Source organism: Narcine bancroftii, chromosome 5, assembly GCF_036971445.1.
Source record: "Narcine bancroftii isolate sNarBan1 chromosome 5, sNarBan1.hap1, whole genome shotgun sequence".
Classification (NCBI taxonomy): domain Eukaryota; kingdom Metazoa; phylum Chordata; class Chondrichthyes; order Torpediniformes; family Narcinidae; genus Narcine; species Narcine bancroftii.
The window spans coordinates 193,961,770-193,974,907 of NC_091473.1; the positions used below are offsets into that span (position 1 = coordinate 193,961,770).

Here is a 13,138-nt window from a genome sequence, read left to right on the forward strand (position 1 = left end):
GCTCCACCATCCAATGGCTGATCTGATGATGGGCTCGTCTCCACCGACCTACCTTTTCCCCATATCCCTTAATTCCCTGACTATGTAAAGATCTATCCAACCTTCTTTTAAATCTATTTACTGAGGTCGCCTCCACTGCTTCAATGGGCAGCGAATTCCACAGATTCACCACCCTCTGGGAAAAGGAGTTCCTCCTCATCTCTGACCCTGAATCTTGAGGCTGTGTCCTCTCGTTCTGATCTTCCCCTCTCCAATGGGAACAACAACTTGCCCGTCTCTATCTTATCCATGCCTTTCATAATTTTATACGTTTCTGTAAGATCCCCTCTCATCCATCTACAAGGGAACTTGCCGTGGTTATTTTACAGCCAACTTTTTTCCAGCAATGTCTGACCACCAAAGACGGCTGAAATCTGACCGAACATGCCGCCTACTTTAGATAGGTAACGCATCTGGAAATCTAGCAAAAGTGATGGTTAATCCGACAGTGGCCCCAAGTCAAAATCCGGCAGAGCTACACCTCATGCAATAAGGCTATAAACAACAGGATAATCAGGGGCATGTCACAGAGTGACAGCTACTGTCCACGTTATATTTGTAAACTGTCCCTCCCCTTCTAATGCCTCAACCACCCGTACTGTTCCCATTCCCACAGGTTCAGTTCAAACTTTTCTGGCACTGAATAAAATATGGAGCAACACTCAAAAGTTTGCAGACACTGTGACTGTAGTAAAAGCACAGAAATGCTGGAAATCTCGCAGTGTCCATAGGAGGTAAAGGTATTTGCCATACCCAGAGGAAGGGGTCAGGCTCGAAACGTCAGTAATATATCTTTATGTCTGTGGACACTACAAGATCAGTTGATTTCCTTCTGCATCTGTTTTTACAGAGCAGTTTACAAATGATGTGATCACTTTGATAACAGCAGCCAAACTTGACAGTGCCAACGTATCTTCAAAAGGAAATTTAACACTTTCTCTTCCCCCCCACCCCCCACCGAGGTCCCCATCACCAACGTCAACCCCACGGGACAGTGCATGCAGCTCTCTGGTGGAGCAGAGACAGGGTTAAGGACCTGACAAGGGCAGGTCTGCGCAGTGATGCCCACAGCATTCGAAGGTCCAGACAGGCTTGACTGACTCTAACCCAACCCGCACAACTCCTCAATGAATCGGGGGATACAGGGTTTAGTGTTTCACAAGTCTCTGTCTGCAGTTCATACCATTTTTCTCGTGAATCTGGACCAGTGATTTGTAGGACTGTTGTGCTCTGGTCAGGCTGTACTGTGACTGAAGAGGGAAAAAAAAGACTTGGTTAGAAAAGAAACCTTGCATTTCTGTAGCATCTGTCCTGCCCTCCGGACATTCCCGAGTGTTTTACAACTGGTGAGCATTCTGTATGAAGAGGCCCCAAGGAGAATTTAAAAAAAAAAAATTTTTGGACATACAGCATGGAAACAAGCCCTTTCAGCTCAGAAGCCTGTGTCACCCAATCACAGTCAATTAATCTGCACCCAGGTACGTTTTGGGGGGTGACTGGAGACCCCGGGGGGAAACCACAGACATGGGAAGAACATACAAACTTCTTACAGGCAGCGCGGGATTCGAACCCCGGTCCCAATCGCCGGTGCCATGATGCCATTGCACTAACTGTTAGACCAACCATGCCACCATAACTACACACAAACAACCCTGGACAACAAGATTTTATTTCCTGAACATTTTTGGGTGTATTTTATGGATTTTGGGTGCTGCTCACGAAAACCATTTTAAATATTTCTAATCATGTACCGTTTTTTAGATATAACCTATTTTTGTGATTTCCTGTCATATTTTAAGTCTACTTCAAGAGTACAAAACTACAAAGGCCAACGTATTATTGAAAATTCATTTTCTGCGTTTGCACATGGACATCTTCCTTGCTGATCTCGGTGCAGTCGGTGACGAACACGGTGAAAGGTTTCACCGGGACATTGTGACTGTAGAAAAGCGGTATCAGGGCAACTGGAATCCATCAGTGCTGACCGACTATTGTTGGACACTGACATGAGAGGCATCAGATGCTGAGTACAAACGGAAATCAGCAGCAAAACTGTTTTAGGTCCGTTGAATTAATGCAATGTGTTGGCATCAAGGTGATATACTGAATTCAATAAAAGTTAATTTAACATCTCTCCAACTTCCTACGTGAAGGGGAGTAGATTTAAGATGGTGATGAGGAAAAACTTTTTCCCAGAGAGAAGTGAATCTGAAATTCTCTACTCAGGGAAGCAGTTGAGGCAAATTCATTAAACATATTTAATGTTCAGTTAGATTTTTTTTACATAAAAAAGGAATTAAAGGATATGGGGAAAAGGTGGAGTTGAGTTAATGGTCAGATCAGCCATTAAACGGCGGAGCAGGCCAAATGGCCAACTCCTGCTCCTATTTCTTATGTGATACAACATATCTGAAATTACCTTTGAAGTTGTCTATCATAGTCCCTAATTTTTTTTCAGGAAGCAAACCTTTTGAAAAAACTTCTTGTCCAGTAATCTGTTGAGTTGATTGAGGACTTGCGTATGGCCTCGGGAGAATTCTTCATGAGTTCATCCAAGAGGGTAGGAAGCTTGTAACATCCTAAAGATGCCATCTCAGCAACATAACCCTCCCTCAGTTTCACACTAACAAAGGCTTTATAGTCACATACAAATTCAATAAAATCCTTGTATCTGAAATTTAAGCAACCAGCAAAAAAAATTGAGCAAATAATTAAATAAATTATTAGATAAATAAGTTTAAAATTGTAAAAGTAAATGTTCTCTGAAGCAACGCACAACCCCTTGGTGAAGATGGGAACAAATGTTCAGCCAGCGAAGCGCCCCGGTCGTGCCCTGCCCTTGGCAGTTGTTTGAATAAAATGGCAGCATCCAGGACAAAGAGCCGGCCGATGCCGCTCACCGCTGGGGGTACTCTCCCAAAGCTTCTCCCTAGTAAGTAACTTTATTACTATTATATTAGTAAGGCTTTATCTGTAAACTTGGGGAGATGTGATTAATTATGACGGGCATGGTCAGCCCAGCAGTTCACGCTGTTACATCACCAGCCACTGGGGTTCGCATTTAAATTTGGTACATTATGGGAATTAACTGCTTAAAGTGAAATTTACATAATTAAGTATTACAATACTGATTTTTTTTTTCAATTTACATTTTGTACAGTCTTTTAAACTGCTTATTCTTAATACTGGTATACTAGTAAGAATGAATCTCAAACAACCGTAAAATTAGCTTATCCAGCATTTACCAATTCCCATAGGTGCTGGATACCAGGGGTTTTACTGGACATTCCATTTCCTGATGACCGCAGGGGCTCCCTACAACCATACAGGGTATAACAATTACAACACAGAAACAGGCCAGTTCTAGTCCATGCCAAATACCTTCTCCCACCTAGTCCTGCATCCAACCCTCGTCCATATACCTATCCAACTTTTGCTTAAATATTAAAATCGAGCCCACATCTACCGCTTTGGCCGGAAGCTCATTCCCCACTCCCACCGCCCTCTGAGTGAAGAAGTTCCCCCTTATGTTTCCCCTAAACTTTTCCCCTAAACTTTTCCCCCTTCAATCTCAAACCACGTCCTCTTGTTTGAATCTAACCCACTCTCAATGGAAAAAGCCTGTCCATATTTACTCTATCTATCCCCCTCATCATTTTAAATACTTAATAAAGTCTTTCTTTGCCTGTTCAACCTTTCCCTGAAACTCAAATCCTGAAACCTAGGCAACATTCTTGGAAATATCCTCTGCACTCTCTCTATTTTGTTGATATCCTTCCTGTAATTCAGGACCAAAACTGCGCACAATATTCCAAATTTGGCCTTACCAATGCCTTATACAACTTCAACATGATATCCCAACTCCTGTATTCAATACTCTGATTTATGAAGGCCAACATACCGAAAGCTTTCTTCACCACCCTATCTACATGTGACTCCACTTTCAGGGAATTATGTACCAAAATTTCCAAATCCCTTTGTTCTACTGCACTCCTCAATTGTCTACCATTTAATATGTATGACCATTGCAAATTATTCCTACCAAAATGTAGCACCACACACTTATCAGGATTAAACTCCATCTGCCATCTTTCTGCCCACTCTTTTAACTGGCCTATATCCCACTGCAAGCTTTGAAAACCTTCCTCACTGTCCACAACACCACCAATCTTAGTATCACCTGCATATTTACTAATCCAATTTACCACCCTACCATCCAGATCGATATACATGACAAACAACAATGGACTCAGTACTGATCCCTGAGGAGCTCCACTAATCATCGGCCTCCAATTTGACAATTTTCCACTACTACTCTCTGGCATCTCCCATTCAACCATTGTTGAATCCACTTCACTACTTCAACATTAATACATAATGATTGAACCTTCCTAACTAACACATGTGGCCAAACTATGGAAATTTGACAAATTCACCCACTACATTTTTAAGAACATTTTTAGGTCATAACATCAAAATATTCTGTGATCTTCTTTAATGACTTTGATATAGAATATAGTCATTAGTTTAATTAAGGGTCACTTTAGGGTGAATACTTAAAATGGAGGAATTACGGCAAGTGTACATTTCAAGTGATAATGATATGGGGAGATATCTTCTCTCCAGTATTTTTCTAGACTAAGACAAGTCCAGAACATATGAATTAATGACAATTCTCCAGTCTTACACCTGTCTCAACAAGAAGGAAAAACGAGACAATTTAACCTTAGACAAATGTGTTCTGTGTACTACCTTAAATTGTAATAAACAATGTTGAGCACATAACGAAGAGCTATTAACCAACTTAAGAATTGTGTTTCAATCCACATCCGATATAGTCATATTTAAATCCTGTACCCAAGCATTTTTAATTTTATCTGATTAGGTCTGATTTAAACATGACAATTTCCTGTAAGTAATAGATAATAAACCTTTATGAGAATCTTTAAGATAGATTTAATACCGAATCCTATGGTGGCCCTTTTTGGTACAATGGGTGGGAATGATTGCCTCTGGTTCAGAGTCATGCTATTTCTTTTGGTGAAGGGTGCAATTTGACTTAAATGGAGAGATGCTAACCCGCCTACTCATGATCAGTGATTGCAGGACATCAGGTCTTGTTTGAATATGGAAAAGATTTGAATTCAGTTAATAATTCAGATATAAGATTCCAAACGTTATTGGGGAGGGGGGTACTTTATAATTTCACTTCAATGTGATTAAATTGTCCGACTCGTATATTTTCCATTCTTTTCATCTATATTTTTTTCTACCTCTGTTTTTCTTTTAATAATAATCATATATTATGATTATATCTTAATCTTCAAAAGTTTTTCTCCTTTTTTTTCTTTTTTATTATTAGTTTTTGAAAAACATTTGGATTTTGGATATGATTTATGTATGTTTTGGGTATACTAAGTTTGTGTAACTCTCCCTATCATTTCATTGAATTGTATTTTTGTATGTTCTTTGTTAAAAAATTAATAAAAATATTTTAAAAAGGGAAAGAAAGCTGGCTTCCAACCAGGGGATAATGGCTCACAGACAGTCCTCGGGAACAGAGCACTCCATAACCCGTGACTGGCTCGATAAGAAACCAGTTGTTTATTATTAGATATACTACTGCAGCACAGTAATCGGCCCTTCCGTCCCGTGAGGCCGTGCCACCCAATTAACCTACATCCCCCACACGTTTTGAAATCGGAGCACCCGGACGGAGGAAACCCATGCAGACATGGAGAGGACGTACAAACTCCTTGGTGCTGGGGTGTAGACGAGTAAATGCAAAAACAGGTTTTTTTCCACTTAGGTTGGTTGAGATAGAAACCAGAGGACACAAGTTAAGGGTGAAAGTGGAAAGATTTAGGGTAGTGGTTCTCAACCTTTTTCTCCCCCTACTCATATTTTTTCTTTGGCTTGGCTTCGCGGACGAAGATTTATGGAGGGGGTAAATGTCCACGTCAGCTGCAGGCTCGTTTGTGGCTGACAAGTCCGATGCGGGACAGGCAGACGCGGTTGCAGGGGAAAATTGGTTGGTTGGGGTTGGGTGTTGGGTTTTTCCTCCTTTGCCTTTTGTCAGTGAGGTGGGCTCTGCGGTCTTCTTCAAAGGAGGTTGCTGCCCGCCAAACTGTGAGGCGCCAAGATGCACGGTTTGAGGCGATATCAGCCCACTGGCGGTGGTCAATGTGGCAGGCACCAAGAGATTTCTTTAGGCAGTCCTTGTACCTTTTCTTTGGTGCACCTCTGTCACGGTGGCCAGTGGAGAGCTCGCCATATAACACGATCTTGGGAAGGCGACGGTTCTCCATTCTGGAGACGTGACCCACCCAGCGCAGCTGGATCTCCAGCAGCGTGGACTCGATGCTGTCGACCTCTGCCATCTCGAGTACTTCGACGTTAGGGATGAAAGCGCTCCAATGAATGTTGAGGATGGAGCGGAGACAACGCTGGTGGAAGCGTTCTAGGAGCCGTAGGTGATGCCGGTAGAGGACCCATGATTCGGAGCCGAACAGGAGTGTGGGTATGACAACGGCTCTGTATACGCTTATCTTTGTGAGGTTTTTCAGTTGGTTGTTTTTCCAGACTCTTTTGTGTAGTCTTCCAAAGGCGCTATTTGCCTTGGCGAGTCTGTTGTCTATCTCATTGTCGATCCTTGCATCTGATGAAATGGTGCAGCCGAGATAGGTAAACTGGTTGACCGTTTTGAGTTTTGTGTGCCCGATGGAGATGTGGGGGGTGCTGGTAGTCGTGGTGGGGAGCTGGCTGATGGAGGACCTCAGTTTTCTTCAGGCTGACTTCCAGGCCAAACATTTTGGCAGTTTCCGCAAAACAGGACGTCAAGTGCTGAAGAGCTGGCTCTGAATGGGCAACTAAAGCGGCATCGTCTGCAAAGAGTAGTTCACGGACAAGTTTCTCTTGTGTCTTGGTGTGAGCTTGCAGGCGCCTCAGATTGAAGAGACTGCCATCCGTGCGGTACCGGATGTAAACAGCATCTTCATTGTTGAGGTCTTTCATGGCTTGGTTCAGCATCATGCTGAAGAAGATTGAAAAGAGGGTTGGTGCGAGAACACAGCCTTGCTTCACGCCATATACCACCACAGAGCATCTGTGGCATCCTATGCCATAGGTGCTCTGTGATTCGTTAGGGATTACTTAAGGTGGTATGTGAGTGGGGGAGAAAAAGGTTGAGAACCACTGGTTTAGGGAAAACTTCACAGAGAGTGGTGAGAGTGTGGGATGAGCTGCCAGCTGAACTAGTGAATGTGGGCTCAATTTAAACATTCAAGAAGAATTTGTATAGGTACATGGACGGGAAGCATATGGAATGGATGCAGGACAGTGAGACTAGGCAAATAGTTCAGCACAGACTATAAGGGTTGAGGGGCTGGTTCTCTGTGCTCTAATGTTCTGTGGAGTAAATTGGTGGGCAAGAGACTGGAGTGGATCTCAGTAGAGGCTTCTGCGTCATTCGGAAATAATTCTGGGCTTGCGTTGTATGCAAATATCACAGCTGTATCCACAGTAACGAACAGACGCAGGTCAAAGCTGCACCTCCCTCACCTTGTTGGCCCCGAACTGAATCCTCGCCTTCCCCTTCACCAGCGTTGCACTGATCTGCATAATAACGGACTCAATGGAGTACGCGCTGCTCCAGCCCTGGGGAGATGGAAGGTAGAAAGTTAATGACATTAAACCAGGGACTGCCACCAAGAAGTCATCAAGGGCACCAGTCTCCAACGACATCTACAAGAGACAGTGTCTTAAGAAAATAGCCTCTAACCTCAAGGTCCCCCATCCCAGGCCCTCTCCTCACTGCTACCGGAGCCTGAAGACAAACACCCAGCAGCACAAGGACAGCTTCTTCCCCTCCACCAACGGATTTCTGAATGGACACAACCCCAGACACGACCTCACTTTTAAAATGTAATTCATGGCAACATTTGCACCTTTAAATGCAGCTGTAAAACAACAAATTTCATTACGCTTATAACAATAAATTCTAATTCTGAAGAGGTTGAGAAGGCTGCCTTAGATCACAAGGTCACAAAATCTCAATGGCCCCATGTACTTTGAAAGCAAGATCCAGTTGTTCACACTTGACTCAGTTCTGTCCATTTCTCATAGAAGACGACACACACTTCCCATTTCAAATTCTGTTTGGTCAGCACATTCCAGGTCTCTCCCCGAGGAATGCAATCTGGCTTTGGAGAGGGTTCAGAGAAGATTTACTGGAATGACACCAGGGCTAGCATATGAGGAACAATTCTTGGCTCTTGGACTGTACTCATTGGAGGACAGAAGAATGAGGGGGAGGAAAACCCTTAGAAACATTTCAAATGCTGAAAGGCCTGGACAGAGTAGACGTGGCAAGGTTGTTCCCATGGAAGGGGGGTCTAGGACAAGAGGGCACAACTTCAGGATAAAAGGGAATTTAAAACAGAGATGTGGAGAAATTTCTTTAGCCAGAGGGTTGTGGGTCTGTTTCTACTTGTAGCTGGAAGTGAGGCTGTTGGGTGGATTTAAGGCAGAATTCGACAGGTATTTGATTAGGGTTACGGGGAGAAAGTTGGAGTGGGAGGATGGACCAGCTCATGATTAGAATGGCGGGGCAGACGCGAGGGGCCGACTTCTGCTCCTAGATCTTGTGTTCTTCCAGATCATTTTAATCAGGACCTTACGATGTCAGACCCTCATGAAAACTCTCTCCCTTGTTAAAACAGATCATTACAGTACAGGCCAGTCTGCCCACAGCATTGACGTACATAAACTTGCTTGACAATTTAACCCTTCCCTACCTCACACCCATAACCTATTTTCCTTGCATCCATGTGCCTCTGGCTATTCTTGCCAGGCCCTCACTACTCTTTTTAAAAACCTAACACCTGACTTCTCCCCCAAAACTTTCCTCCCCTCAACTTTCTACAGATGTTCTCTGGTGTTTGCTATTCCCACCCTGGGAAAGGCGCTGTCTGTCCTCCATAATCTTGTAGACCTCTATTAAGTCTCCTCTCATCGTTCTTCGCTCCAAAGGGAAAAGTCCCAGCTCTGCTAACCTTGCCTCATGAGACACATTTTCCAATCCCAGTTACATCCTGGTGAATCTTCTCTGCCCCCTCTCCACAGCTTCCACATCCCTCCGGTAGAGGCGACCAGAAATGAACTCAATATTCCAAGTGTGGCCTCACCAGAGTTTTATAAACCTGCAATATTACCTCATGACTCTTGTCTCCCGTCAAATGGAGTAAAACACAGTGCTGGAGAAACTCATCAGGTCAAACGGTGGACTTTATTTTGCAAAGCTAAAGAGACATCACCAACATTTTGGGCTGAGCCCTTCATCAAGGTTCCTTCAACAACAGACTCCCAGCATAGCATAGGCCTCCTTAACCACCCTATCAACCTCCACAGCAACCTTAAGAGATCTATGGAGATCTCTTCTACACTGCTGTGAACATGCCATTAACCATGTACTCTAACTTCCAGTTTCACCTTGTTTCTGAGGGTTTCTGGACTGTGCCATTTGGCCCATTAAGTCTCCCCCCCCCCATTCAATCATGAGCTGATCCATTTCCCCGCAGCCCGGCCTTCTCCCCTGGCTAATCAAGAACCTATTAATCTCTGCCGTAAATACATTTGGCCTCCACAACTGCCTGTGGGCAACAAGTTCTACTGATAGAGCACCCTCTGGGTGAAGAAATTCCACCACAACTCTGTTCGAGGTGGACACCCTTCAATCCTGAGGTGGTGCCACCTTGTCCTGGACTCTCCCACTGTGGAAAACAACCTTTCCACATCTACTCTGTCCACGCCTTTCAACATTCCAAATGTTTCAGTGAGGATCCCACCCCCTCATTCTCCTAAATAACAATGAGAACAGGCCAAGATCTGTCCAATGCTCCTCATATGATAACCCTTTTGTTTCCAGAGCAAACCACCTTTTTTAGAATATTTAGACATACAGCACGATAATGGGCCATTTTGGCTCATGGGCCCGTGCCGCCCAATCACACTCAACTGACCACCACCCGCAGAATGTTTTTGAATGGAGGGAGGAAACCGGAGGCCCTGGAGGAAACACATGCAGATACGAGGAGAACGTGCAACCTCCTTACAGACAGCACCGGATTTGAACCCCGCTCGCGAATCCTGGAGATGGAACAGCGTCGTGCTAAGCACGCCACCCTCTGCACCCTCTCCAACTTAAATGGGGAGCCCAAAACTGCTCACAAATGTTTCAAGTGTCATCTCAGCAATGCCTTATGAAGCCTCAACATCACATCCCTGCTCTTATATTCTATTCCCATTGAAATGAATGCCAGCCTTCCTCACCACCGACTCTACCTTCAGGCTGTCCCGCACGAGGACTCCCAGGTCCCTTTCTATCTGGATATTTTCAATTTTCTCCCCATTTTGAGACTAGTCTGCTCAGTTATTTTTTTTCCACTGAAGTGCACGAACACGCACTTTCAAACATTATATTTCATGAGGAACAGGAAAATAGATTGGAGTTGTCAAGGGTATTTGACGGCCATGCTTTGTTATAATCCTGTAGCAGGTTCACGGCCTTGACCATGCATTGAAAAACTAGCTTCCTACTCACCTGTTTTGTGAGCAGTTCCATGCAAATTGCTCCCCCTCCGAGGACATAACTGTGAATAAATCATAAAAACCAGCCTGTTAGGAGGTATTGTGAAGAATTCACTCAGGAGACGAGGCAGAATAGCCACCTTGCACTCAACGTTAGCAAAACCGAGGAGCTGATTGTGGAGTTCAGGACGGGGAAACCAGCAGAACACGAGCCAGTCCTCATCGAGGGGAATCAGCAGTGGAGAGGGTCACGAACTTCAAGTTCCCTGGGACATCTCTGAGGATCTGTCATGGAGCCTCCACGTCGATGCAACCATGAAGAAGGCTCGCCAGCAGCCATACTTCGTCAGGTGTTTGAGGAGATTCGATAGGTCAACGAAGCCTTTCAAAAATTTCTACTGGTGGACCATGGAGAGCATTCTGTCTGATTGCATCACTGTCTGTTACGGAGGGACCAATACACAGGCCAGGAAAAAGGCTAGAGTTGTGGACTTGGTCAGTGTCATCACCAATCTTCACCCCATCGAGAACAAGAGCGGTGTTTTAAGAAAGCAGCCTCTATCCTCAAGGACCCTCGCAACCCAGGCCATGCCCTCTTCACAGTTACCTTTGGAGACCCCTGCCCTAAATCTATCCACGGTCCTGTCCAGATTGTTTTGAATGGGATGGCAGTGACCAGCATTTGAGTGAGTCGACCAGGATTAGATGTTACTCACCCACCAGAGAGCACTGGAGATACAACCCGCACAAAGGGTGGGTCAAACGGGAAATTATCCTGGGGGAGGAACGAGATCGGTTAGTGTACGGTCTGGTGCCCAATCCCCAATTGAGACAGCATGCTCACCGCATTGGAGGGTCTAGACGGGGATAACATGATCTATTCCCTATGTTGGAGGGTGTAGACCGGGATAATGGGATCTATTCCCCACGTTGGAGGGTGTAGACGGGAATAACTGGATCTATTCCCCATGTCTGGGAGGTGCAGATGGGGATAACGGGATCTATTCCCCACATTGGAGGGTGTAGACGGGGATAACGGGATCTATTCCCCATGTCTGGGAGGTGTAGATGGGAATAACGGGATCTATTCCCCACGTCTGGGAGGTGTAGACGGGGATAATTGGATCTATTCCCCACGTTGGAGGGCGTAGATGGGGATAACGAGATCTATTTCCCACGTTGAAGGGAGTAGACAGGGATAACAGAATCTATTCCCCACGTCTGGGAGGTGTAAACGGGAATAACGGGATCTATTCCCCACATTGGAGGGTGTAGACGGGGATAACAGAATCTATTCCCCACGTCTGGGAGGTGTAGATGGGAATAACAGGATATATTCCCCATGTCTGGGAGGTGTAGACAGGGATAACAGGATCTATTCCCTACGTTGGGGGAGGGGGTGGGAGGTGTAGACGGGGATAACGGGATCTATTCCCCACATTGGGGGAGGGGGTGGGAGGTGTAGACGGGAATAATGGGATATATTCCCACTGGTCATTTCGTAAGGTTCCTGAGCTCTTCTTGGGCACCAGGACAAATGAGGCCTGTTTGAAACAGGTGGGTCCCAGGCCCTGTGGCAGTGAGGGGTGAAAGTCTGCAGACGCTGTGATTGGAGTAAAACATGGAAATACTCAGCTGGCCTCGCAACGTCCATAGGAGGCAAGGATAATATAACCGGTTTCGGGCTTGAGCCCTTCCTCGAGGTGGACAAGTGCCTGAATTAAAGAAATGGTAGGAAGAATAGAGACCAATGGAGAAATAACGTTGACTGGACATGGAGAAGAGACCAGGAGAGGGGATAGGTGAGAATTGATAAGGAAGGGTTCGACGCTGTGACAGCAGAGTTGGGGGTAAAGGAGACAGAGGGAAAAGGGGAGAGAGAGCTCAAGGAGATTGGGGAAAGATGGGTCGGGTGGCAAGTTCTAACAAAAACAGATGGAAGATGAGGTGTTTCTCCAATTTGCGGGTGGTCTCAGTCTGGCTGTGCACAAGACCATGGACAGACACATCAGAAAGAGAATGGGGCAGGGAATTGAAATGGGTGGCCACTGGGAGATGGTAGTGGACAGAGCCGAAGCGCTCCATAGAGCGATCTCCCAGTCAGCATCCAGTCTCTAAGACATGGAGATCACAGCGGGAGAACCAGATGGATTTGATGCGGTTTGAATAATCTGCCCAGCTGCCACACCGAAATGTGAACTGGCGTCCCCCTAGGTTGTGAGTTCAGGTTCTCACCGTTCCGAGCATAAAAGCTTGAAACCGCAGGGTAGGTTCTTCCTTCACCAGGTCCCAACTCCCTAACCGACAAGCAACCCAGAGCCCCAGCAAGTGGACGGAGAGATTTGACATGCGCCACTGACCCGAAGACCTCCCTCCCCTCTATCATAGTACTCACTTTAAAAGAGAAATTTAACAAAATAAAGTCAACGCCTTCTTTCTCTTTGAGGATTTGGAGGTCGTTATGCAAAGCACTGTCCTGATCGACTCTGCAAGTGAAACAGCTAGAATCAGT

At 45.3% G+C, this 13,138-nt stretch overlaps 1 protein-coding gene across 3 annotated transcripts in view; it reads right to left on the reverse strand.

Annotated features, from left to right (window-relative positions):
* LOC138764499 (ubiquitin-conjugating enzyme E2 Q1) overlaps window positions 1-13,138 on the reverse strand; it is a 52,973-nt gene that overhangs the window by 2,481 nt on the left and 37,354 nt on the right. For all 3 annotated transcript variants that reach the window (XM_069940540.1, XM_069940538.1, XM_069940539.1), the window contains 5 exons: window positions 13,022-13,112; window positions 11,343-11,401; window positions 10,640-10,688; window positions 7,600-7,695; window positions 1,223-1,289 (listed from right to left, as the gene is read on the reverse strand). In XM_069940540.1, the coding sequence (XP_069796641.1) occupies window positions 1,223-1,289; window positions 7,600-7,695; window positions 10,640-10,688; window positions 11,343-11,401; window positions 13,022-13,112 (362 nt within the window). The remainder of the gene's footprint in view (window positions 1-1,222; window positions 1,290-7,599; window positions 7,696-10,639; window positions 10,689-11,342; window positions 11,402-13,021; window positions 13,113-13,138) is intronic.